The 27,785-nt window shown below is 41.7% G+C and overlaps 2 protein-coding genes across 2 annotated transcripts in view; both read right to left on the bottom strand.

Annotated features, from left to right (window-relative positions):
• The window catches only part of LOC125406897 (alpha-2-macroglobulin-like protein 1), a 42,509-nt gene extending 15,611 nt beyond the window's left edge, over positions 1-26,898 (bottom strand). Inside the window, exons 1-22 of the mRNA XM_048444022.3 lie at positions 26,733-26,898; positions 26,244-26,427; positions 25,429-25,585; positions 23,841-23,893; positions 22,914-22,934; positions 20,874-21,042; positions 20,279-20,363; positions 18,593-18,710; positions 17,513-17,624; positions 17,123-17,232; positions 16,637-16,795; positions 15,494-15,721; positions 14,555-14,609; positions 13,664-13,809; positions 12,995-13,144; positions 8,106-8,276; positions 7,290-7,431; positions 5,772-5,874; positions 5,101-5,329; positions 4,330-4,459; positions 1,787-1,905; positions 193-244 (exon numbers count right to left, since the gene is read on the bottom strand). Coding sequence (XP_048299979.3) covers positions 193-244; positions 1,787-1,905; positions 4,330-4,459; positions 5,101-5,329; positions 5,772-5,874; positions 7,290-7,431; positions 8,106-8,276; positions 12,995-13,144; positions 13,664-13,809; positions 14,555-14,609; positions 15,494-15,721; positions 16,637-16,795; positions 17,123-17,232; positions 17,513-17,624; positions 18,593-18,710; positions 20,279-20,363; positions 20,874-21,042; positions 22,914-22,934; positions 23,841-23,893; positions 25,429-25,585; positions 26,244-26,427; positions 26,733-26,836 — 2,797 coding nt within the window. The 5' untranslated portion in view covers positions 26,837-26,898. The remainder of the gene's footprint in view (positions 1-192; positions 245-1,786; positions 1,906-4,329; positions 4,460-5,100; positions 5,330-5,771; positions 5,875-7,289; positions 7,432-8,105; positions 8,277-12,994; positions 13,145-13,663; positions 13,810-14,554; positions 14,610-15,493; positions 15,722-16,636; positions 16,796-17,122; positions 17,233-17,512; positions 17,625-18,592; positions 18,711-20,278; positions 20,364-20,873; positions 21,043-22,913; positions 22,935-23,840; positions 23,894-25,428; positions 25,586-26,243; positions 26,428-26,732) is intronic.
• On the bottom strand, positions 2,164-2,712 carry LOC125406898 (mitochondrial pyruvate carrier-like protein). Its single transcript, XM_048444023.3, has one exon. The coding sequence runs from the start codon at positions 2,678-2,680 to the stop codon at positions 2,327-2,329; it is 354 nt and encodes a 117-aa protein (XP_048299980.2). The 5' UTR covers positions 2,681-2,712; the 3' UTR covers positions 2,164-2,326.
• Positions 26,899-27,785: the final 887 nt, after the last annotated feature.

Genomic DNA, 27,785 nt, shown 5'->3' with positions numbered 1-27,785 from the left:
GTAGAGAAATAATTTATGGTCCGGGCTAGCACCGGGCCCCAACAATAAAACATGAAATAAAGTAACACCCCCAAGAGAAACTTATAATGCATCCAGATGCCGAGTGAGCTCTCGACTTGTGGCTTGTGTATAGGCTGAGGAGGTAAGCCTGCTGTGCTCTAGACTAACTGACCACGTGGAGAGCCCGCTTACCTTCTGTGCAGATAAGGAAACTCTGGCTTGTTTCTTTTTCAATACCTTCAGGCTGTTAGAGAGTAAAAAAAAAAAAAAAAAAACAAGAACAGAATAATAAGTTGAACCATTTTTAGCTGAAGGAAAAAAAAATCAGTTACCAGAGGCATGACTGGCTCAGGGTTGTTCCTGAGAGCTATTTGTTGTCTCTGACTTCATTATGTGAAAGTTCGTGTACAGTACCAACACCCCTCTAGACCCACAACTCCCATAGGTTGTGCAAAGATAACTCTGTGCCATTGAGTGACACTTTCAACTGCTTTGTTGTCTGATCTCCAAAATATACAAAGAACTCAAGAAATTGGTCATCAAAAGAACACATAATCCAATAAAAAAATGGAGTACAGACCTAAACAGAGAACTCTCAACAGAGAAATCTAAAATGGCTGACAGACACTTAAGGAAATGGTCAGTATCCTTAGTCACCAGAGAAATGCAAATCAAAACAACTCTGAGATTCCATCTGACACCTGTAAGAATGGCCAAGATCAAAAACACTGTTGATAACTTATGCTGGAGAGGGTGTGGGGTAAAGGGAACACTCTTGCATTGCTGGTGGAAATGCAAGCTGGTACAGCCCCTTTGGATGTCAGTGTGGCAATTTCTCAGAAAATTAGGAAACAACCTTCCTAAAGACCCAGCAATACCACTTTTGGGTATATATCCAAAGGATGCTCAATCGTGCTACAAGGACATGTGCTCGACTATGTTCCTAGCAGCATTCTTTGTCATAGCCAGAACCTGGAAATAACCTAAATGCCCCTCGACTGAAGAATGGATAAGGAAAATGTGTTACATCTACACAATGGAATATTACACAGCAGAAAAAATAATGACATCTTGAATTTTGCAGGCAAATGGATGGAGCTAGAAAACATCATTTTGAGTGAGGTAACCCAGACCCAGAAAGACAATTATCACATGTACTCACTCATAAGTGGTTTTTAAACATAAAGCAAGGAAAACCAGCCCACAAATCACAATCCCAGAGAACCTAGACAAAAATGAGAACCCTCAGAGAGACATACATAGATCTAATCTACATGGGTAGTAGAAAAAGACAAGACCTCCTGAGTAAATTGGGAGCATGAGGACCTACGGGGAGGGTTAGAGGGGGGAGGGGAGAGGCAGGGAGGGGAGCAGAGAAAAATGTAGAGCTCAATAAAAATCAATTTAAAAAAAAAGAAGAGGGTTGGGGAGAAGAAGAGGTACAGGCTGCTTCACATTAAGAAGGGAGTCAAGAAACCACAAAGCATAGTTCAAGGGTCCTCACCATCCTTGGTGAGGCTCTGTTTGTTGACTGGGCTGGCAGATGCTGGGAATAGAACCTAGGGTCTTACACAGCTAGGCAAGTCTTTTCCACTGAGCCGTATACACAGCGGAGGCCAAGGTGTTGATTTAAGAAAGGATGGATGCATAATACTGTAATTTGTTCAAAGCAGGTTTGTGCCAAAACTAACTTTGGTCAATTAAGCATTTTCTAAAAGAATGTCCTAGTTAATCTCTTAGACTCTGTTTCCCATCATGGAGAACTTGGTATTTCATAGGTACATACCTCTACCAGTAAGCCTTTGACCACCGTGTCTTTCCAGTTGACATCTTGCTGCTCACTGGCATCAGCTGGGCAGGCACCACTTGGTTTGGATGTAGCCACTACAGTAATATTCACTTTACCTGGAAAATATTGCCAAGAATAAGATAAAGAATACTGACGCCTTCTCCAACGGGAGATGCTTCAAGTTTGTCAATCATCTTGAATAGGATGAACCAAACTCTTAGAATCTCACAAAAGTTTAGAGTATCAGCTTCTTCTCCTGCCTGGAGAAGAGGCAATATGTTTTTCTTGTTCTACATCCTTCAAGATTCTCTGTAGTAAGTTACTCATTTATTCCCTTAGAATTTACAAAATATTTTTTTTTCCAATTTGATGCCTTTTTAATTAACCAAATTGCAGGTTTTTATTTAAATCGGGTTTACACTGTTTTAGGGTCCAAACCAAAGTTTTCCTTGGCCTTTCTTTAGGAGGAATGGAGTCCAGGGCTTGCAAGCGGCAAAGTCCGGGTCAGGCTATCCCTCCCATCCCCAGTCATCAAGCTTATTTGGCTGGAGGGTTTCCGGCCTTGATCCCACCACCATAGTGGTGCATCATGTAACGGCTGGCCTGCATGCTCTGCGCCACCACGTTGGTGAAATGGCACGCCATCAGCAGGTAATTTCGAGGCTGGACCCGGTAGGCAAAGCGCATGAAAGCCATGGAATAGAAGATGAGCGCCATCGTCATGCGGCCGCTGATGATGTCAGGAGGCGCCTTCATATCCTTGAAGGCGGCCATCGGAAGGCCCCAGTTGGCCACAGGACCCCAGAAGTGGGTGCTGGTTATGTAATCCCGGAACTCCTTGGTCTTCACATATTCTCCAGTTTTTCGCAGTAGCGCTGTGACCCCCGACATGGTCGCCCCAGTGGGAGGAGTGCCAACGGCCAAGCTGCCAGCCAACAATGGAACACCGAGTGCCGACCTCGCAACGGACCCTGACGCAGCTATCTGGGGGTCCTCTTCTTTCCTTTTTTTTTTTTTTTTTTTTTTTGAGATAGGGTCTCACCATGTAGTCCTGGCTGACCTGGAGCTCACTACATAGACCAAGCCTAGAATTCACAGAGATCTACCCACCTCCCCACCTCTTCCTTCCGAGGGCTGGGACTAAAGGCATGCACCACCCTTCCTGGCAGTAACTAGGGCTTCTAATGTTTCCCAGGATCAAAGAAAAATGCCACCACACCTGGTAATAACAGCGGATTTTAATGTTTTCTAAGACCAAAGAAAAACAGTAAGAGCTGATACAGCAGAAGGGCCACCAGATTTAAACTGAGTGCTGGCAAGAAATCTGTCGATTTTAATTTCTGTGGTATCACAGTATGCAATCAAAACTGATCTCCAGTATCCTTGTTTATAGAGAGGAGGATTGGGAAAGCTTGTAAGACTTAACATCGCCTGTGTGCTGTAGACACAACCAACGTATTGTTTCTCTGCCTTTGTGTGAGTTTTGCTCATTTCGTTCTGTGTTTTGCACAGCTGTTGAGCATCACTAGCAGAGTGGTGCAGTATTCTGTGTCACTTCCCAGAGTGAGACATTTGAAGATCTGACATAGGATAAGGGTTAAGAAAATTTAAATCTAATAGAAAGATGGTCTGAGGTGAATCAATATCACAGATGAATCAAAAACATATTCTCTCCTGATGTAATAATACAACGAATACAAGACATGAAATAAAAGAATTTTAATGACATAATCTTAAAAGATTTTCTCAAACTAAGAATCACCTACATTTAGCATTTTTAGTTCACTAAACTCTTTAACTTTTCCTTCTCTGGTATCCTCAGCAAGAGACTTCCGCAGACATTTTTCTGAACTGCCAGGCACTACAGCAAAGCTCTCAGTATTTGATCCAATGCTTGGATTTTTCATATCTGGGATCTATTACATTTAGTTTAGAAAAATAATCCCAGCAACTCTCATTATTGATGGCTTTGTCTGAGGAGAAATTTTTCTAAAAGTGGCATTTTCTGTGAATGTTGGGTAAAACCGCAAATGCCAGAGTCACAGTAGCCTTGGAGAGACCTGGTTTTTATTTGGGATATGTTATGTGGACTTGATAAATCATACACATTATCATTTGTGCCATATTTTAATCTTATTATACTTTTTGTGTGAATGAATGGGGTTTTGTTTCTCAGAGTACTAAGTAGGCTATAGGGCTGGAGAGAGGGCTCAGGGCTGGAGCACCTGCTGCTCTTGCAGAAGACCTGGGTTTGTTCCAGCACTCACATAAGACAACTCACAACCATCGACTGGAACACCCTGTCCTCAATTCCCAGGCACTGCATGCACATGGCGCACATACATATACGCAGGTACACACATACACGCAGAAAATAAAATACCTTTAAACAAGGACATTATCAGAATTTTGAATATAGAGAAATGAATAAAGGAAATTAGAAATATGATGCTGAAGAAAAAAACCATGTTTCTTCAGGAAATCTAAGAAAAACAGAGGTTTATAGGATCTAGGTTAATCCACAAAAGATTGCTGCTTACCCAGTGTCTTTGGAACAATGGTCCAGACGTACGTTTTTCGTTCTCCAGCCTGGAGAACATCACTGCCGTTGTTACTTGGGGTGTTGCTATTTGCTTCATAATTCTCAGATGCTTCTAACTGAACAGAAATCTAAAAACAAAACAATGGCCACCGGGTAGTCCTTTAAATTCTCTCACCTTTGCTTGAAATTCTACAGTTTATCACACAATGGTTTCTTCAATGGCTCCCAAGAAGTTGGCATTTTTCATCTTAAGAAGATTTTCGTATTTTAACTTAGCAAAATGAAAAGACGCCCAAGGACTCATTCACAAGTTCACAAAATAGTAAAGTGTGTATCATCACAAAATGACATTCTCACTAAAATTTCAAGTCATTGTTGTGATGTAAAACAATTATTTCTGGGCCTGTAGAGTTCACCCAGCAGTCAAGAACACTTGTTACTCTTAAAGAGGAGCTGGGTTCAGTTCTTAGCAACCATGAGGCAGCTCACCACAGCCAATAACGTCAATTCAAAGGGCTCTGATGTCCTTTTCTGACCTCTGTGGGCACCAGAAATGCACATGGTACATATGCATACATGTAGACCACACAATCATACTCAGAAAATAAAATTAAAACTGTAAATAATTATTCCTAAAGATTATAGAAAGAAATGACTTATAGCACATTTTTTTTTATTTGTAAATAGACTATGGTGATATTTAATGAAAAGACTAGTGAACAATTTAGCTGGCTGGATTTTTTGTTTCCAGATTAAGGGGGTGACTTACCTCTACACACGTGCTCAGGTAGCTGAAGACACTGACAACCACGTCACTCTGCTCATTTCGAACTATAGAAAAGGGTGAGGCAATTTCAACAAAGAAGGGCTGGGAGATCTGTAGATATGCTTTGGGTGAGATGCCAAACCCAGCTTCACCATTCACACAGAAGGCGCTGGCCTCCCATTGGGTTATAGTGTCAGGGACCAGGAATGAGACATTTGCTGAACCTGAGGAACTGAAAAGACAAGCTGTGAGTGACCTATGTCCTCTAAGTTTAGGCAGAACACGCACAAACGCAGTGACTTCAGGAGTTAGCTAAGGCATCGTTACAGATCTCTGGTCTGAGTGTCTGTAGAAGTGAACCTTAGAAATGCCATATTTCTATAAACATCTTTTTTAAAGAACTGAGGTAGCATATATCTACCTGCATGAAATTTATAGGAGTGAAGGTTTGGTGGAAAAGTAAAGTTTTATAGGACAAATAAACAAAGAAATCATCAAACATTCATGATCAGGATGTACAAGTGAATGATTTTTTTTTTACAAATACTTTATTACTTTATTGCCCAAGAATAAAAGTTAACAAATCAAAAGAAGAAAAATAGAAATGGAGATATGCAGGGGAGAAATCTGTTTTAGAAAAAAGACCTAAGAAGTAGCAGGAAAGTAAAACTCACTCCACATTGATGAGGTCCCATATCCAGGTCTTGGGGAAGTGCGTCCTGACTGTCTCTTTGATGGCCTGTTCTGCCTGGTTGATGCCATCTGCGATGTCATGAACTAAAATGAGAAGGGAGGGGGCAAAGAAATGTCCTATGTAGAAATAGCAAAAGTACGTGCTGTGCTTCAGAGACACAGGCCTCACTAAGCTGTGTGTGTGTGCATGTGCTTGTGTGTGTGTGTGCGTGTGTGCATTAGTGTGTGTGCATTTGTGCATGTGTGTGTGCGTGTGTGCATTAGTGCATGTGTATTCATTCATTTGTACATGTGTGCGAGTTTGTGTGTGTGTGTGTGTGTGTGTGTGTGTGTGTGTATGTGTGTAATGTATGACCACCTGTGAAGGTACTAGTGGACAGGTTGGTTTCCTCACTTGCTTTTCCATCTTGATTTCTGAGGTAGGGTCTCACTGTACTTGCACCTCGAGTCAGCTAGACTGGTGGTGGGCCACTAATCCCTGGAGACTACCTGTCTCTGCTCTGAGCACTAGGGTGGCAGATGTGCACTGAAATGCCTGGCATTTATGTGGGTGCTAGGGATGTGAACTCAGGTCCTCACGACTGCACAGGAAGCAATTTACCCACTGAGCCATCTCCCAGGCCCTTGAGTTGAACTCTTGACTATATCAGGCCTAGTATGTCTTAGCATGAGGTGATGCAGAAATTTACTTCTATTGCTTAACATTGATAATTCAAATCTCAATCTGGGTGTCACTATTTTGACGCTCAAATTTCCATTTGCTTAAAAGTTACAACAAACAAACAAATTACCGGCAGCCAAATCTGGATGAATTAAATCTCTGCCCTGACTCTTGACTGACATGCACCTGCCAACTTTGCCCACTAACATTATTCTTGCTGAAGTTTTCAGTGGCATTACTAGTTCTAATTCTCCAGAACATTGTTCTTTACAGGTGTGGCCTGTAGTCTGCATAGGATGCATTTAGTCAGTGTTTCTACATGAAAATTATAACTATGGCGCTGGGCATGGTGGTGTATGCTTACAAACCCTAGGATTTGAGAGGTGGAGTCAGGATAATCAGAAGTTTAAGGTTGTCCTTGACAACTTAAGTTTGAGGCCAGCCTGTGCCAATACAAACAAGCAAGTCTCGTTGAGTTGTCTTACACCATGTCTAGCTACTGCCTGCATTATCCTGTATAGTGGTCTTCCATCTATTTTGAGGCCAGTCTGGGCTACAGAGAAGGACCCTATTTCTTCTCTGTACAAACACAAATTTAAAAAGATAATGAAAGGCAGAAACCAAAACCTGGACTTCTTCCTGTATCAGAAGCTAATTATTCCTCATGGCCAAAACTATTTCTAGCCTGTCTCGTTGAACTGTAGAAATTCTAGTTCTTGCTCCACATCATCATCAGGCATCTGTAAGGCCTGTGTTTGACATGGCTTTGTCTTACATACACCCAGTCCAAAGAATTCTGCTGACTGATAACTCCAGCAGAAAGTTCTAGATTACCCACAGGCAGAAGCAGCTGGAGCGTCGAACATCTTCATCTGTCCTTCTGGGCTATCAAACGACCTCAGCAAGTCCTGGCTTTCCTGGGATGAACACACCTCTGGTTTCCGGTAACGGAAGTTAGTAAAGATTTTCAGACCCATGTCCTTTCAGAGAGAGAAACAAAAAGTTATACATTCCTTTCCTGAGAAGACCATGAAAGGTCTACAGTCACAGTAAACAGACAATAAATATAATATTTCTGTGTTAGCCATGATCCAGTACCATAAAATTCAAGTCTCCTTATTAAGACTTATAGAAAACTTCACATTTTGGAAGAAAACCAGTAATCACTATATTATTATTATTATTATTTTTGATTCCACTTTTTTATGAGAAAGTAATTCTATTAAATTATAAAAGTTTCCATTTCCGCCCCTCCTCCCAACACTCTTCCTATATTTTTATTATTATGATAATATTTTCATGTTTTTTCTATTTACACTTAAAGGGGAAACAAGAAATCAACACCACTATTGTCTTAACAGCAAACACGCATGCACACATGCACATGCATGTCTACACACAGTGCACATGCGGTAAACAGCAGACTGGGACTTGAACTAAAGGCTGTCTGACTCAGTATCCTCTTCTAAACTGCTATGACTCTGATCATAAAGCTCTTGCATGACCCCGAGCACATGGAGCTGACAGTCTCTGTTTATGTGGAATACAGACTGTAAGTTATGTTCTTGGTTTAACAGTAAGAGAGACATAGATGGGGGTCAGGACCACTAAAGCTACAACAGGGAGTGTTTTCAAGACTCATTTGTGCTCTTACCCTGAGAAGACTGGCAATGTCTCCATCCCAAGTGTTGCTTGCAGGTTTATAATACAGTCCATTGTGGAATAAATCTGTCTGAGGGATGCATGGGTCTACTGTAGCATCATCCAGGTTGAGACCATGGAAGAAATAACCATATTGTTGGATATTCGGGAGCAGGTTGTATACCTAGGACAGGAAGATATGGTCTTTGGTGACTTTAAACCCTTCTTGAATAATTATAAGATTGGAAATTTTGTGTCATAACTGTTTATTTCTGATTCAACTTTCCAAAAATTCAAAGGAGGAGACCAATTTTTTTTTTAATGTAGTCAACGTTATTGGCAAACTTTTCAGGCCAACAGTGCAGGATTTGGGATAGCAAAGTGGAAAAAGGTTATGGAGAACACTAGGTTGTTTCAAAGCCTAACACACAGACAACTGCTTGAAGTTAATACTAAGTTCTCAGACCTGGAGGGTGATGTCAGCTGCTTGAATCTAAGTATTAACACAGCAACTCCTCCCCCCCCCCAGATAAAATATAGCATCAAGTAATGAACAAGAAGTCCAAGTGCTCTATATAACTTCAGGAAAATGTTCTTGTGAAGCCCAGGGCCATGTGCAGTGAATGTGCACCCATAAAAAAAGCCAACAAAGAGTGAGGTCTAAGACTTATGCTTTCGCCATTACGGGGGGGGGGGGGGTGACCGTTGCTGTAGTCTTCCAGTCGTTGGCGGAACTAGGCAAACCATGTTCTCAAAGACTGCAAAGAAACGAGGGTATGTGAAACTGAAGGAAAGCTTAAGAAACTACATGCAGAAAGGGAGAATGACCCAGAGAAATGAGAAGAAACACACACCTAATTAGTCCCGGATAAAAATACTCCAGCTGCTCGGGTCAAAGTACAAACCATCTTCCCTGGACACAACAGCTTCCAAGGAAGGGCTTGAGAGGCAGGGGCAGCTTCCTCTCACGGAAATGCATGACTCACGTGGGTGGCAGCTATTGGGGGTATAACTAATGGACAGGGTGGTGTGAACAGGGGAGAGGACTGGCCCTTGGAGAGGGTGCTTAAGGGAGGGGAGGATGTAACAGGATGAAACAGGACACACTGTAGCTAATGGAACTGCTCAGTCCAAATAATTAACCAAGAGAGAAAAGCATTCCTCAAATATTTCATAATAAAGGAAATATTCCCAAATTGGCATGAAAGCTATTTTAAAAGATTACGAATAGGAAATTAAACAAAGGAAGGACAAAAATGGGTGAAACCAAGGAAGAACTAGTTGAGAATGAACCTGAGTTGATTTCTGAAAATCACAAAAATATCAGAAATGAACTCTAAAGACTAAAGGCCCCAAGAAAAAAATGACTGACAGAAACCATCCATTGTTTATTTGCTTCTTGTTTTCTGAAGCCGGATCATGTGACTTTTATCTACTGAGTCTCCTATGTCTGTCTCCCAAGTAAAGAGGTTACAGATGTGCACACCACAGCCAGCACACCAAGCTTACAGAAGAGAGAAATAGAAAACAAGAGAAAAAAAGAAAGAACCAAAGCAGGTCACAGCAAACATGAGAGTCCGAGAGCCCGTGAAAATTAGCTAACACATGAGTGAAAAATTTCAAGACAGGGAAGAAATAAAAAAGCTTAATTTTTAAGTTAGAATTCAGGGTCAACTTTGGATTTTCCCTCACAGAATAAATCCTAAGCAATATTTTACTAAAATGTTTAGTTTAAATATAAAGGGGGGAAAACCTCCAAGGCCTCCAGGAAAGATCAAATAATCTACCATGGGAAATAAGTTCACCTGACAGCGCAAGTCCCTAAAATAATGTTCACAGCGAGGTATGGGGGGCAGGGTTCTCAGTTCACAGCGAGGTATGGGGGGCAGGGTTCTCAGTTCACAGCGAGGTATGGGGGGCAGGGTTCTCAGTTCACAGCGAGGTATGGGGGGCAGGGTTCTCAGTTCACAGCGAGGTATGGGGGGCAGGGTTCTCAGTTCACAGCGAGGTATGGGGGGCAGGGTTCTCAGTTCACAGCGAGGTATGGGGGGCAGGGTTCTCAGTTCACAGCGAGGTATGGGGGGGCAGGGTTCTCAAGAAATCTAGAGAAAAGCGCATAGTCACTTAACTCATCTCTCATGGATCAAGGGATTGTTCTTTATTTTAAAAAGTTTCTGTTTGCTGGGTTTTTTTTTTTTGTTTTTTGTTTTTTTTTTTTTGACGGGTCTCATGTCTCATTGACCGCCATCTCCTGATCCTCCTGCCTCTGCCTTCCAAGTGGTGAGGTCACAGGGGTCCACCACCACGCCCAGTTTCTAAGTCAAGGCTTTGGAAAAATGATCCTGGAAGGAAAGTGTCATGGAAACCACGTGCCCTTCTGAGGAAGCCAGCAGAAAATACGATTCAGGTAGCCAAGCACGGCTTAGAAACTGGGCTAGCTCAGGAAACAAGAGAGAGACACAGGTGTAAGCATGATGTGTTCTCCCAGGAAGGAAAGATGCAACTTTTATATGCACACATATGTATGTATATATGCATACATACATATATACATACACATATGGAATCAGATTTAATAGCTATAACATAAGCTGAAAACAAGAACTATATCTTCATAACATGCATAAACATTTCAAAACCCACATCTAAGCACATCAGCACACTAGAGGGCTTTATAAAATAGAAATATCACTGACCATAAAGCAGAAAACCCAAAATAACTGAATAAACCACAACAAACTGTCTTTTACATATAATTACAAAAGTCTCAGTATGTGAAATTTTGGAATAAAGGGGTAACTTCAAACAGAAAAAAAAATTCTGAAAAACAGAAATGGAGCAATCACTACACATTGGCATCTATGGGGGAGTTTGAAGGTGGGGGGCGGGGCTAGGAGCAGAGTTTAGTGACAAAGTCCTTGCTTTGCACACACAAGCCTGGCTCCAATCCCACCACGTAGCAAACAACAGACAGCCAATGATATCAGGGAAAAATGCCTAGACCTCTAACCTGCTTAACTACATTAATATGCGATAGATACTTTAAAATACTACTAAAAACAGCAATGACAAAATGGAAGAATAACGGGCAGAGCGCCAAACCCAAACCAAGCAAACCCCACAGAAGCCACTTTCCATTTAGTCAATAACAGCAAAAAATGGGTAAGTCAGCAATGAATAAGGGAAAAAGTATAAGCATAAAAATATAATAAAACAGAAAGCAACGTAACTGTTGACACAGAGAGCATGGCTCTTAGGTCATAAGGACTTCCTTAGTTTTCAACAAAATGAATTTGGAAATTTCCATGAAATTCTTAATCTAGGGATTGGGAGAGAAGGCTCAGGGGTTAGGAGCACTGCTGTGCTTCAGAGGACCTGGGTTCGATTTCCAGCATACAGAGATGTATATGCAAACAAAATATTCATACAATAAAATAATAGATATTTTTATCTTAATTGCTTAAGAAAGGAGGCAAACTAGCACCCACCGAGAGACAATATTTAAATGGGACAACCTTTATAAAACAAACATAGAAAGTTGTCAGGAGACTGTCATACGTGAGCCAGCAGGAGCTCCTGTTCCACTGTGCTTCCTACTAAGGCAAGAACAAGGAAAGGATGCTGCTGTCCTCAGGACGTCATACTGTGCTGGAATCAGGCAGGAGGCGTGGAATGAGAGGGAAGGAAGGGAGGAGAGAGGAAGGGAGGGGGGAGGGATGGAGGGAGGGAGGGAGAAAGGAAGGGAGGAAGGAAAGGGAAGAGAAGAGGGGAGACAGGGAGGGAGGGTGAGAAAAAGAAAACTTTCTATTGATGGCGATGTAATACACAGAAACAGAGAATCAATAAAAAATATAATCCAATTAATAAAGGATTTTAGCAATTTAGCAAAATGTAAATTGTGTAGAACAGCTGCGGGTACATGAATAACAGTAAACTATGTCGTGGCCAAAAGCCTTGTTTATAGTAGCAACAGAGCTGTTATGACACATTTGAATGAACAATTTACATGAGAAAACTATTTAAAATTTAGTTCATAAGTGACAGAAAAATATGCTTGGAAAAATAAAAAGCCTAATTCTGAATATTCCCCCAATAGGGGGCAGTGCTGAAATTAATTTGTAAATCCCACGTAATCACAGTAGAAGTATCAGTTGGGTTTCCCTCCTTGAGCTAGGGAAGTTAGAAGTATATTAATATTAAAAGTCAACTATAATAGCAAGGGGCAGCCTGGAGTTGAGATGCCTGGAGCTCCTTGGCCAAAGGAGTTGATAACCAAAAATTGATCTTTATCATTGAACCTGTGGGACTGACATAGGAAAAGAAAAACCAAAGGAACAGAACATAAAACTGAGAAATAAATATAAAAAATAGAAAAGCCGCCGAGGATAAGGACAGTGTCGCACGGCATTTGAGCAGAGGTAATATGTCAACTGGATATATTTTACTTAAGAAAAAATGAACTAGATACATATTTCATATTCAAGGAGCCTGTGCTCCCAAAAATAAAAAAAAAAACAGTTTTCAAGACTGGTACGAAGAAGATAAAGATAGCCCTGGGTCATCCTGGGCTAGGAAGTTAGTTAGAGCTGAGAATATAATCTGATATCGCATAATCATATTATAATTTGACATTATTAAAGGGCACAGAGACCGACTGAAAGCCTCTCCCACTATGATTTTAAAATATTACATTGCTTTAGAATTTTAAATCTGCTCTAGTTATTAGGAGAGTTCTGACAGACAGGAAACTCACGTAGCTAGTGACCCGTTCTAGCAACCGAGGAAGGAACACAGAAGCAAAGATGATTTTGGCACGTCCCATCTCAAGAAAAAGTATCTTAATCCGACGGGTAGGGCCTGCATCCACACAGTTTGGGGCCAGTGAGGGACAAGGGTCCTTACACTTTCAGGAGACAGTTCTTGTTCGGGTTTCAGCAGAAGGACACTTTTGTCCACGGCTCGCAGGGCACAGAAGGAGTCTGGGGCTGCCTGAAGAAATAGACGGGTGGTGGAGCCAGGTAGGTCCTGCTCCTTTGAGAACTTCATACTGACCTGAAGCAGAGAAAGGCAACCAATGAGGGTGGAGATAATGACACAGGAAGAGAATCTGAATAAATCTTGTCTTTTCCAAACAAATCCTGCCGGATTTCTGTACAGACATTTTCCTGTCCATTCTCAGTTCCCTTTTGGACTATCTCCTTTCTCCCTGCCCTAGCTCCCCATGATCAGGCATCTTCAAGATAACTAACTAGTCATGACCCCCATTATTTATCAATTTAACTAGGAGGTTACTGGGTAAAGATAATGAGGGTTGTCAAAATACCTCAGGGGTAAGAGCGCTTGCTACCAAGGCTAACAGCTTGAGGTTGATCCCTGGAAGCCACGTGGTGAAAGGAGAGAATGAAGTCCTGCAAACTGTCCCCTGATATTTGTGCACTCACTTCTTGGGCACACAAATATGACACACACACACACACACACACACACACACACAAACACTAAGTAAAACAAATTTTAAAAAGGAAGTGGCAAGAAGGAAAATGCTGACCCCGCTGACAGAGGAAACATTACCTGGTTTTTAAAGCACTTGGCAATCTGGAGTCTGACGCTATCCGCAATGATTTCCCCACTGGGGTGGAGGGTGTAGACAAAGAGGTCGGCTGCTGGTGCCAGGTCAGCACCGATGCGGATGGGGAGCGAGAAGTTTCCGTTCCAGGCTGCGGAAACAGGCAGTTCACAGACCACATGGACTAACGTATATGTGGGTGTGTTTGGATGAAGGAGAATTGTTCGAGGACAGGAAAGATAAACTGGACCTTATTCAAATGCAACTAAGAAGCAGGGACTTATACACCAATGAGGATGATATTACAATAGGAATGCCCTAGACACCCCTCTTCTAGAAGGCGCGTGATTAACTGATAGCAATGGTACCAGCTAATTTTTGTCAACTTGACACAAACTTGAATCACCTGGGAAGAGGAACCCAATTAAGGAGTTGACTCCATCTGATTGCCCCGTGGGCATGTCTATAGGGACATTTTCTTGACTAATGATTGATGTAGGAGGACCCAGACCACTCTGGCCTGTGCCAATCCTGGACAGGTGAACCTGGGGGTTATAAGAAAGCAGGCTGGGCAAGTCAGTAAGCAGCATTCTCCCACGGTCTCTGCTCCAATTCCTGCCTCCAGGTTCCTGCTCCAACTTCCCTCCATGATGGACGTATAGGGCGAAACAAACCCTTTCCTCTCCAAGTTGCCTTTGGCCAGTCACAGTAACAAAAAGTCAACCAGAACACTGATAGAAAGGTAGCAATCTCCTTGCTTAAACTATTCTGTAAGTTACCTCAGGCTATGCTATCTCCAACCCTCCAACTGCAAGTGGGAACAAGTGCCCGTCCTAACTTCTAAGCAAAAGCGTGATGATAAGGTACGTATTTCAAAGCAGGTGCATCATATCCACCTTGGCTTCTGACTTCCTTCTGTCCGCTGAGGAAGATGCTTCCTCTTGCCATTACCTGAGGCAGACAAAGAAAACCCTGTGTGAGTACCGCAGTGACCATCGTATGATGTCATCGTGGACTGACTGACCCGGTGTGAGCCCTGCAGTGGCTGTCCTATCGTGTCACCGTGGACTGATCTAGTGACTGTTCTGACCTGTAACAAGACAGCTTCCACTAATGAACACTGGGTGGGAACTTCATACAGGTTGGGCCTGAACAGAGAAAACACCAGAAAAATCTTGAAGCCATCTAATGCATGCACAAGCTGGCGGCTTTGCCTGCCCATTGTCTATCCATTTTCCTCTGTTCCATGCTGTGACATGGAGTGCCCATGAGGCTGAGCAGGTGGCTTGACACACGTGAAACTCTTTAACAGTGTCTCAAGCCTACTATTGTTGTTGGTGAATCTAATTGATTCCTTTATGGTTTCCAGTTAGGAATATGAGAACAGCTGAGAACGCCAGGGCTTAGAGAGTCTGAACAAGGTGCCCAAGGTGGACACACATGCTTAACGGCTAGGAGAGGGGAGGGGGTAGGAGTAGGAGTGTCTTCATTTCCGAGTCTGTTTTCCCTCTCCAGGGAGCCTTGGTGAGAGCGAATGAGAGCAGCCTCCTTTACCGCTCATCGTTTGGAGCTTCCCATGTTGCTTACCCTCTCACATGCTCATAAATATAGATGGGAAGTATAACGGACTGACTGAAGAAGCAAGGGTTTCAGTCTCACGGGAACTCAGATTGCCGGGGATTATTTTGCAAGCCTGTTCCTGTGTCCTTAATGGAGCCAGGGCTATTCAGCAGCAAAGTGGGTAGACAGAGTTCACTCAGGTAGACAAGTCCTAAGAGATGATACCTCCTAAACCGGGTTGTGCTGAGTAGATAGATCCACCAGCTGAGACTTACCAAATAGAAGAAGTTCACGTCTGAGTCCTCCTTGTAGGCCTCAGGGTTTAGGGAGTAAAGAACTGAAATAATCTTCTCTTGATTACAGGGAAGCTGCTCTGGTTCAGGAACGATCTTCAGGAAGCTGTTGGTTTGGGAGTAAAAGCGAGAGACTGTGAAGTAGGCATCCAAATACTCAGGGTTCAACCAGCTGGGACGATGGCAGGCTCCGGGTCGGACATATACGGCCTGACACGACAGAAAAAAACAAAGGAAAGACGTTAGAATGATGGGCACTTCCGAAGAGAGGGAACGCTTCAGAACACAAGGCTTCTCATCTCTTCAGAGCAGGGAGGAAGCTGACTGGTAGCTGTTATTGGGGAGTCTGGCAAGATGGCTCAGCATGTAAGGACACTTGCCTCCAGGCCTGACCACCCAAGCTTGACTCTGGGCACTGCTGTGGTGGATGGAAAGAACCGACTCATAGAAAATAAGATAATAATAACACCACTCTCTTTCCTGTATATAAAAAATGACTATGGTTATGTGACTGTCTAATTGAACTAACAGTGAACTGTTATGTTCTCTCTCTCTCTCTCTCTCTCTCTCTCTCTCTGTGTGTGTGTGTGTGTGTGTGTGTGTGTGTGTGATTGTTGGGAGCTGAGCCAGGGGATGGTTGACTATGTAGCCCAATGTGGCCTGCAATTCAAGATCCTCTTGACTCAGCATCTTAGGTGCTAGAATTACAGGCATAACTACCATGCTCCGACTTTTTACTTTTAATTACAGCCAGAGAACTAGATTCAAGTTCTGTATCCTTCACCTGCATGTGAACCACGACAAACAGTTTAACTGCAAACACGTATAGACGTTTCAGAAGCGATCTCACAGCATTTCTCCCTCTATGCACCGAATGGTGTAAGGACAAAGGCCAGATTTTCTTACATGCTACTTGTTCTTCCACAGCATAAATATTGGTCATGATAGAGTCACCAGAAGAGAACATTAGTGTCTCATTGTCTGATCTCTGTTATCCCCATGTACTGAGGGGACAAGCCAGTCTCAGAAAATATGCTACCATCTAAGAGCCTTCTCATGCTCCAAGCCCCTAGCACTGGGCCTCTGCGGGATTCCCCAGTCTCCATCCACCCTTGGATGTCTTACTTTCAGGCTGATCTGTGCATCGAAGATCTCTGAAGTGTTGATGGAAAACTGAGCTTCCCCGTTCCCATCTGTGGTATAATTTCCTAGAAATTTGCCATTGAGCTCCAGTTGTAAAAGTTTGCTCACCATCGGTGTGTTATCAGGACCAGAAAATCTAAGCTGTACAAAAGCAGAAATATTAATCCTTTTATGACCCGGACTTTACACGTCTATAGGGAATTCTGAGTTCATGAGAGTGATCACCTAACAGAAATTTCAGTGAATAGAAACATCCATCCTGCTAATGTGTTTACACATAAAACAGGAGAAGCTGGCTATCATTTCACACCTTGCTTGCTTTTAGCCTAGAATTTTCCAAACGTATCAGACATAGCAATGTTAAAAGTGGGTTGTGACCCTAGAAAAGAGTGTCTAGGAAATTTCAAGCAATAATCTGCAAACAAAGAAAACCAAACAAGGTACTCTAAAACATCTAGTCAAACCTACAGTTCCAGAGTAAGCGATCCCTCTCCTGTAGAAAGAGTCCATGTTCTCAAAGCTCACGCTGCCAAGCACCGAAGTGATAAAAACAGGGTGTGTTTTACTGATCTGCACACCTGAAGAAATAATGAATCACAGTGTCAGGAAGGGATTAATCATTTGAACAAAACCCGTGAGGGTGGGAATGTATCTCAGTGGTAGAGGCTTGTTGCCTAAGCATATGTGAGGCCATGGGTTCAATACTTCCATTCCCCGCGAAAGCCACCTTTAAAGATGTTTCTCTACCCCTTTGAGCAGTAATTAATAATTAATACACAATTTTGCTAACTCTGTATGGTTTTCTTTCTCAGTGGGTCACGATATATTTCCAATTTGTCCATGAAACATTGTCATTACCTGTTCCAAATTCTGTAACCAGCACATTCACATTAAATGTCATGAAAAGTCCAGAGCGATATAGTTGGAAGACTTTTGTGTTGACAGTTTGAGAAACACAGCCATCTTTCAGCTGAAAAATAAACCGAGGTATAATGAAGAAGTTAGGGATCCAAGAGTCGCATGGAATTTTAGCACAGATGCATCCCACCCCTGTGTGCCCAGGTGTCCCCTACTAAGTCACTGAACTGATAAAGAGGGTTAAAGCAGGAAGATGAAGTGGGAGAAGACGTACATCAAGGGAAGGGACAAATCTGCACCTTACAGATTCAAGGCCACTCTCCTGGAACTAACGTAGGCATGAAAGAGTTAAAGAATGAGAGTACAGGTAGTGATCTCCCAAGAGTAATAAACACCCCTTAAATGAGGGATGCCAATACTTGTAAGGGTCTATTATTTGAAATAGGGGAAACATACTTTTTTCAGTACTAACAACAATATTTAGAAATCTGTAAGTTTAGTTACATTTTAAAAATAAGAAATATATATTGACTTCAAAATTTAGACATTGGAAGGATACACTAATTCATTTGACCCTCAGAACTATCATTTGGTCTAGGCAGTATTATTACACCCATGCACATGGTTAAAAATAAACCTTAAGAAAACTGAAAAGATGAAAATTAAAATCAATGACTTATAGACATGCACAAAACTGTATCAATGATGATAAACCCAGCAGAAGAGGTGAGATTTTCATAAGCAGGATTCAGAAATGAGAAGAAGAGAAGTCTAGAACAGTGCACACGGAACACTCTGGGTTCAGGTGTTTCCAATCCTGAGAGAGGAGTCTCCAAGGAACGGCCGTGGAGACAATCCAATAGCACAGAGCACAGGGAAGCATGAGTTCCTTTGTAGGCTTAAAAACCCACAGGCAAGGAGTTATTTTAAACCTGTGATGTCCCCGTGTTCTTCACCTCACTGAGTTCTAACCTTTGCTAGCCGCAGGAGGACAGTGCTAGGAATCCTTTTTGTAAAGGAATGAAATCACTAAGAGAAGGGAGTGGGGATGTCCTTCTCGAGCAAGCCCGGGGCCTGTACCTGCGCGGTGAGCTGCTCGCAGATTTCATTATTATCGCTCTCACAATACCCAGAGGAGGAAAAGTCTCTGCACACCCGGATCTGGGCTTTCCCCGGCACAGACTGGCCGTAGGTGTACCTAGTGGGAAGAGGTGCATCCTTGATCACAGATGGGCAGTACCAGAGTGACATGTATGTACTTCATCAGAAAGCATATATGAAGCCTTGAGACTGAGCTCTTCCATCTGAACACCTTTGAGGTTATTTTTTTTGCCACAGAATTTAGGCAAAATAAATTTATGAAGAGGATCTGGCTGGTTTTCCAAACAGCAAACAAACAAAAATAAATTCATAGTTGCATTTAATTTTAGATGAGCTAAAATATCAGTGAAGAAAAACCTAATGAGTAAAAATTTTAAATATATTTAATCTGTCAGAAGTATTGGAAAGTGAGCAGATACTCTGCATGGAAGCTCAGAGAAATGTCTTGATCTTTCTCTGAGAGACATAAACGGACTCCAAGATTCTTGAGGAGAGTATGAAGACCCCCTGTATGTCTTCAGCAGGTAGCCCTTTCCAGACTGCAGCTTCAATATATTGAAAATTATCCAAAAATGAGTGTTTTATACACTGTTAGAGCATTCAGCGCCTCTCACCAGGTGTCTGTTCATAGGATGGCCAAACTGCCCAGGTGTAACTATCGGCCATCAGAACACCCTAAAGCCGAGGCTATCCCAGTACTCATGGGTTATCTTGATTTATAAAGTTGAGATGATGATAGCTCCCAACTTACAACACCGTGGGAATACTTTCTCTAGCTGCCACCTAATAAATACCAGCTGTTTTACACTATTGTTATAAATTTTAAAAAAAGATATCACAAAAAGGAAAAGGGGATCAGAAATAATTTCCCAAAACAGGGGATAAATGTTCCTAAGAGCAGATAGGGTGATGTTAGAGAGCTCAAATAAATTCAAGCTAAATTATAAACTTCCTTATTTCTGTGAACTTTTAATAGCTCAGTTCCCTCCCTTCCTCCCTTCCTCCCTCCCTTCCTCCCTCCTTCCCTCCCTCCCTCTCCCTCCCTTTCAAAAAACCCTCAATGAAGGTAAAGACTTGGTGAAGTCAGGACTTTCACACCAGTGTCTGGAGTTAGGTGAGCAACTTGACATTTATAAGACTAAAAGAATATTACACATTTTGACTCGGCAGTTACCTTTAGTGAATTCTTTTTTAAGCAAACAATTTTCAGTTCTAAGTCAGACTATTACACAGTTTTTCAGAAGACATCTATTACCAATGCATAAATTACTAGAAAACACAGTGCAATAGGTTATATGTTATATGGTAGAACAATAATGAAGCAAAAACTGCTATTTGCATATGAAGATATGCTTACAGGGCAAGGAGTTGGAAGAGACAGAAAGACTAGCAAAATATGGAGATGTGTGTTTTAAAATATTAGATAAAATGGAAAGAAAAGAATAAATATAACTAGGGAAAATTTTCACAAAGTATTAGAGGAAAACCAGCTACAATGTACTAGCAATTGGTGGAACACACTATAGTTTGTTCTCATGCTTTCCTTTATATTTATCAAGCATCCACAATTTTTAAAAATAATTTTAATGTAAGTATATAAATAACATTTTATGATTAGACTTAATTTACCCCGTGGGGATGGATGAAGTCTGAGGAAACACTTACTTTGCACACGCAACCACTTGAAATTGATGGTCTGCAATCGTTATTGTCTCCGGTGCCCTGACCTCAACTTCAAATCTGGGCAGTACTGAAAACAAAGGAACACGCTTCAGCTGAGAATCCCTAGAGAGCAGAGCTTCTGCAGTTAGAGCAAACTGCGCCCTGCATGTTGTTTTCCTCCACCAGCCCCACGGTGCACCCGGGTCTGTGATGGTGCCTCCGGGTCTGTGATGGTGCCTCATTTAAGAGCAACCATTCCGTAGTTTGTTTGTTTTGATTTTTGCTGTTGGTGGCTTGTTTATTTTTATCTATTATTTTTGTCTAGCCTTGAAAATTCACTCTTTTTTATGTTTTAGCTCTTAGATCTGTTTTAGGAGAGCATCTGAATCTCAGAAAAATGAGGTATTTCTTCGGTGAGGAGAGGGGTGGGCAAGGATCAGAGGAAGACCTAGATCCGAAGCCAGGCAAAGGGAGGACTGAGGAGGCCACAGAAAAGCAGACAGCAGAGGCCCAGCCTGGCTCCAGCCAGTCTAGAAAGTTTTGTTCTGTTTTGTTCTTGAACTCAACGGCAGAAGAATCAAAACCAGTACTTGCTTACCATATTGATTAACGGTGAACTGGTGCACCACTGTCATTCCTGATAGCTTTCTTACAGCAATTGTGTAATCCCCAAACATGGGTTCTGGAGTCAGATGGAATGCCAGCTGGGTGATGTTTCTGAAAGTGGTTACGTTTTTCCACTGGAAAATCACATTGCTTTCAGGATCCTTGAGAACGGTGAATAAAAATAATCAGAGGTTGCGTGTGAAAATTACACTTTCCTTACCATGAGTGTTCTCCATAGTTATTGGAAGCAAAGAATGAACTACTATAATGTTTAAGTAGTGACCTCAAGTCCCTGATACAACGTAACTGCTCCATCATATTCAAATTCAATTGATGTTTCTTTTTCTTAAAACTAAAATTCATATGAAAAATAATTTAGAACTGACACCTTTGACTTTTATCTTTTCAAAGTAATATAGTTAAAAAATTAGAAATTCAGCATACTTAGTCCAGAATAGTACTCCCCAAAGCAGAGTGAACTCATAGCCAATAAGTATATAAAGGGACACCAATCATAACAAACGTTTAAAATGATTAATATAATCATCACAGGGGCTGGAGAGATCACAGGGGCTGGAGAGATGGCTGAGTGGTTAAAAGCACTGGTTGGTCTTCTAGAAGACCTAAGTTCTATTCTCAGCACCTTTGTGGTGGTTCATAACCATCTGTAACTCCAGTTCCAGGGGATTTGACGCCATCTTCTGGCCTCTGCAGGTACTGCATGCTTGCATAGATATATCTATTTTGCCAATAGATAGACATAGGCAAAACACCCAGGTATAATAATCAACATATTATTAATTATTAACTTTATTAACCATCAATTTTAATTAGTTTGATTAAGATATTATTTTTAATTAATTAAGAATAAAAATTATAAATAATTTTGTCACAGATTTCCACCTGGTCTCTGTCTAAGTTGGCCATGGATTATCCTATCCAACAATAACTACGTGGAATTTCTGTGATATTAAAAAGCAGGGACAGTTATCAGAAAACAACCTTCTTCATTTGCTTTCAGCACGTGACCACACACATGTTTACTTTCATAACTATTTTACACTTTCCAGCTCTGATTAAAGTGGTCATGTTTAAAAGACTTCTTTAAAGAGACCACATTAAACAGATTATGTAAGGTAGCAAAATTGCCACTATTTCAAAGGTTTTAATGATTTGTTTTCCTCTACTTTCAAGTTTGGAGTATTCAGTATCTTAGACCTCTTTTCCTTCAGGATTGCCCATGAGAGCTCATGCTGGCTTAGATGTGAGTGGGTGTCATAGAGCAGAATGAACTATTTCCAAAAGAACCAGATGTCATGTGCACGCTCGGTGAATGTCACTGTGCTGCTCTGGGTGCCCGCACTGACACGGTGTGACTTATGACATGGTGAACGTCTCCTCATCTAAGCCAATGTTAAGCAAGCTTTGTGTTTCTCTCAGCAGAACATAGCAGATGTGAAAGCGAACTGTTGAGAACACAAAACTGGCTCACCTGGAATTCATGCTACCTTAAGGATGTTACCCATATGAAGAGTTTAATGCATTCAACTATTAGACAAGTCAGTTGGGAGTTTATGAGTATCTGTGTTTGCTCATAACTGTGAATTATGAGCCTAGACCCTGACCTCAAGGGTTAACTAATGATGGAGCACATACCACATGCAGAGAAAATGAATATAGGATTTGATCGTTATTTACGAGCAAGCTAATTATATGGCAAGTGCAAGACATCTAGTAAAAAAAAACAACGAAATATGTTTGTTCACTGATGATGGTAAGATTTAGAATTATACAGAGGGGAAAATAAACAAGTTTCTGTCTTCAAATACCTGGCACATTACTCTTGGGGATTCATGGACAAGAAAACATTATTCCTAGGCACCTTCAGAGTTTTCAAACTTATATTTTAAGCCTACTTCTAACCATTTGTTTCAATTGTCTTAATTTTTCTTTATATAAAATGGAAAAACTGGAAACATGCCACTCCTAATCTGAATGTTTTAAAACCGGAAATGGAAAGTAGATGTCTTACCTGAACGGTGATTGAAGGGTACTGAAGGAAAAAAACACAGAATGGCATTTTAGTGAGACATTCTTTTGCCAAATAGCATTGCTCCTAAGGGTTTCTCTGTGTAGCTTTGGAGACTGTCCTGGCTCTTGTTCTGTAGACCAGGCTGGCCTTGAACTCACAGAGATCCACCCGTCTTTGCCTTTCAAGTGCTGGAATTACAGGTGTGTGCCGCCACCGCCTGACCCAAGGTTTATTTTTTAATTAATTCTTTTAGCGAGTGTATTAAACAATGGACTTTCTTATGATATTTTCACACATATACAGCATTGCATCATGCTTGGGTTCACTTCATATCACCCTCTCCTGTCTGCCCTACCTCCCCCTTGCTTGTGTGTGTGTGTGTGTGTGTGTGTAAATAGCTAAGTCTAGATACAACATATGAGAAAAATCATGGTATTTTCTCTTTCTCTCTCTCACTACCCTTTCTGTCCCTTCTCTCTTTAGAACTGTTTCTCTACCTTTATGGTATCCCTTTTACTTTCATGTTCTCTGTGTGTGTGTGTGTGTGTTTGGGTATAATTATGCACATGAAAGAAAACATGATAGTCTGGCTAATTTAACCTAACACAATGAACTCTAGTTCTATTAATTTTTGTGCAAATGACATAATTCTATTCTTTATGGCTGAATAAAACTCAGTCATGTACACACACCACATCTACTTTATCCATCCATCTGCAGATAGACACCAAGGCCAGTTCTACACCTCGGCTGTTGTGAATAGTGCAGGAATGAGCATGGATGTGCAGGTATCTGAAGTACGCTGACTTACATACCTGAATGGTGCTTTGTATAGCAATGGATTTGATTACTGGATTTAATTTCCATTGTACCATCATGGTACAATGTGACTTACATTAGAAGTCACATTAGAAATTGTGGACTCACCAAGTCATCAACAGGCTTGAGCCAGGCGTTCAGTGTCACAATGCGAAAGTGAACTGAAAGAACGGGGGGCGGGGTCACAAAGTGTTTCTCTCGTGATTCCCACCTTACAGCTGTGACTGTTCCAAATATATACATAGTTACTTGCTTTCTCATGTCCCCTCCCCCTTGCTCTCATTTGACCCTTTCAGGTTAGGAGTTCACTGGGGGAAAACCTCTCACTGTATTTATTGTTCCTTTGTTAATGATCCTTCTGTTCCCAGTGCTGACACCAGCTACCATTAGAAACATTTACGCTATTGGCCATGAGATGAAAGATTGGGACATCTTGGAACAGAATTAGTGACAGAATTATCCATAGAAGCGCAACTGTGAAACATTTATTTTCCTTGAAAATGATGCTAGCAAGATTAAATTATTTAATTTTGCAGAACTACAGAGGAAAGATGTTGGCTCTTTGGCTGTGCCATTTCCACTCCTTCTAACATTTTAGTAGGAGCAGTGAAGGGGACGTCAGAAAATGAATGTCTCTCTTTAAGAATCATCTTAGCTGTGTTATATGTGAAAATGTCAAAATGAAATTCACAGTCTTTTGTGATGACTTAAAATTAATTATAGAAGAAAAGTGAAAGAAGCCTACATAAGCTGGACATTCAGAGCACAGCAGAGACTCCTTGGAGGAACTCCCCTGCCCCAGACACCATCATGTTAGTCAAAACAGAGCAGAGACTCCTTGGAGGAGCTCCCCTGCCCCAGACTCCATCATGGCAGGCAGAGCAGCAGAGAATCACTGTAGGAAACCACCCCTGACACTGTCACATCGGCAGGTTCTACAGCTGCCAGAAGTAAATGTCTGTTGTTTAAGCTAAAATAAAGTCTATTTTCACCTCTTAAAAAAACCAAAACATAGAAATGTGTAATGTTAATCAGGACAGAATACACAGGTGGTTTCATCTCGAAACCATTAATTTTACAAGTGAAGAAATCAAATCTCAAAGATCAGAATTTACTGGTCAAGAGACACTCATTGATTAACAGAGCCAAACTTCAAAGCAAGTTGTTTTGACTTATAGCCTGGGGTTCTGTCTACCACAATCTGCTTGGGACAATAGTAAAGAAAGCAGTAAGGCTTCGTCGGATTTCCACGTGTTATCGCAATGAACATAAAAATAGAACAATAGAATCCATAAATGTTGCCGGTGAGATCTTTGTTGTGATTGGCACTGTTTGTACAATGACTCTCATTTCTTCCTTGAAAGTCCCAAGAAGCTTTCATTATCTCTAATCCAAGTATGAAATACTTGGCTTGAGAAAGAGAATTAATGAGCTTGTCAAACAGGCTTGTTATGGATCAGTGGTTTAGATCACACAATTCCACATTTGTTCTATGCTGGAAACCACGCACCATGCAGCCGTGTCAGGATTGTACACAATGGAAGGACTGGACAGGGTCTTATGAACATCAGCTCCCGATCTAAGAACGCTATCTCCTAACTGACGAGATGACGGGAATGCAGCCATCCACGACAAGAAAGACAAGCTTTCCTAAGTTCTACACCTCAGTTTGGAGACTGTGTTCACAGTGAATTACCCGTGTCTCCAGGTTTGTAGACGGGCGTATCTGTCTGCACAAAAGTTGCGTTTTCCTCAGCAGCGATGGCTACCACTCTCCTTTCAGAGATTTTCAGAGTGTTTCCCTGAGCAAGCAAGGTCACAAAGGCCAACTGCTTCGAGGATGTCTGAGACACCTGTTTATGTAGAAGAGCAGAGATGGGGAAGATCGCATGTCTTAATTTAGATGCTCAGACAGGCAAAGCCTTGCAAACCCCTCACTGCCTGACAAAGAACTCACTGATCACCTGTTGAAATTTCTCAACTCAGTATAATGGTCTTTTTTTCTTTTTTCTTTTTTTCTTGTCTTTCTTTCGTTCTTTCTTTCTTTCTTTCTTCCTTCCTTCCTTCCCTCCCTCCCTCCTTCCCTCCCTCCCTCCCTCCCTCCCTCCCTCCCTCCCTTTCTTCCTTCCTTTCTTTTTTTTAAAAAATAAATCCAGGTCCCTATCTTCTTGCTGTTTATTTTTTTTTGTGTTGTCCTGAACCAAATCCCTCCACCCTTGAGCTTACATTTTCCTTTTAGACTCCATGACACACATTCACTCTCTAAAATAGCAATTGCCTCATCATTTCCTATGATAGAAAATCGCCAACGACAGCAGCAATATAGGATGTACATTAAAATTTTTCCTCCTTTCGTTTTTTGCTTCTCTTAAAATTTACGCCACCCCACCCCCGCCCGGGGCCAGATTTTGCAAGTCACCCCAAATCGAGATTAGTTACTGAGAAGCAGCTTTGAGAGAACAGGTTCCTGTTCCCACTGGGGCTCCCGCTGCATCAGATTTGGTGCCTCACTTGGAAACTGGCGCAAGCGTAGAAGTTCCCCGCCTCCACAGACTGGTCAAAGATAGTAGTATTGGATCCATCATATTCCAGGATGACTCTCAAGGACACAGATTCGTTGAGGTTTAAAAAATGAAGACAGGCTTTTTCTAGGGAAAAGCGCTGTACCACGGAAGAAACCCACAGGATGTATCGCCTGCGTAAAGAGAACGCCAGCACTCTGTCAACAGGTCTAGAGACCCTCCACAAACAGCAAACGAGTTATGGAAGGATTTCCCCAACTGCACATTTTTCCAGACAGAATTATGATAAACTGGATGCTCATAGTGGTGTCTTAAGGGCATCCATTCTCCTGATATTTGCTCAATACTTATAGGGCAAACCCTCACTCACTCGCTGAAGTTGAACTAGAACAATGAACCAACCAGATTTTAACATGGACTCCACTGAATGGGATGGCATTGCCAATATTCTGATACAGAGAGTTTAGAATTCCCTTACGGTTCTGAAGTCACAGCATGAGTGAGAGGAAGCAGAAGAGAGGTGAACAAAATGGCAGGCATCATTTTGTCCCAGCGCCTGACGGTTAACTTTAGAAGAAGCATTCTCTCCTCCTCTCACCAGAAGTCGGCTACCTAGGTGCGCAGCTTCCCTTCCTTCCCTTTGTTTCAACCCTGCTGTTGCTTTTATAGTCGCACAGAAGAGGAGATCAGTTACGTTTTGGAGCAAGGCTCATGAGACTGATCCCTTCACATTGCCTCTCCTGTTACCTCGCCAGGGGGTATCGGTTTATGTGTAACTTCCTGCTAAAGTTCCCTGGGTGTTGGTCTGCTTGGAGTCGGCAGTGCAAGCTGGGCGGGAAGAAGAGAAAAACAAAGAAAGTAGCCGTGTGACACACAAGCCTTCATACTATTTTCGTGCTCCACACGGGGCTGACAGCAGCAGCAACGCAGCGCTACCGAGGGAGTAACAATCGGAAGAAAACAGCTCTGCAAAGCACTGTCTCAATACAGTCTCAAAAGGAAGATGTGTTCAGAGATCACACATCTTAATACAGACGCACTTTACGGATAACTGAATGTGCTAAACTATTCTTTATAATCTTAAAAAGTAAGAAAATCATTTATAAGTAAGGTTCAATTTTCTGTTTTTAAAGGCATAGTGAAGCAAATACTAAGAAAGAAATAAAGATAGGAAGAAAGAAAGAGAGAAAGAAAGAGTGGAGAGAGGAAGACGAGGTGGAAAGAAATAAGAAAGGGGGTAAGGAAGGAAGGAACAAAAGAAGAGGGACTTAGGGAGGTATTTCCATCAGGAATTTACTTTTAAGTTAATGACCTTTCATACTCCATCAAAACATCATGGGGTCTTCTCACTTTCGGTTAACATAAACTATTTATGATACCTAAAATAAACATAGGAAAGGCCAAATGCCACATGCTGTATTCTCAGTGTGTTCTGTTGCGCCTAGGGATATACAAGAAAAAGAACAAATTCAGATACACATAGTCACATTGAATCTCAGGAATCTGTACTGAATGACTGCATTCCGGACAT

This window comes from Myodes glareolus, chromosome 3 (assembly GCF_982192425.1).
Source record: "Myodes glareolus chromosome 3, mMyoGla1.1, whole genome shotgun sequence".
NCBI lineage: Eukaryota > Metazoa > Chordata > Mammalia > Rodentia > Cricetidae > Myodes > Myodes glareolus.
Note: the sequence above shows the minus strand (reverse complement) of the source record. Positions and strands in the feature narration are given on the sequence as shown.

Bases quoted from the DNA above. Each gene is read 5' to 3' on its own strand.
- LOC125406898 (XM_048444023.3), bottom strand. From the start codon at position 2,680: ATGTCGGGGGTCACAGCGCTACTGCGAAAAACTGGAGAATATGTGAAG.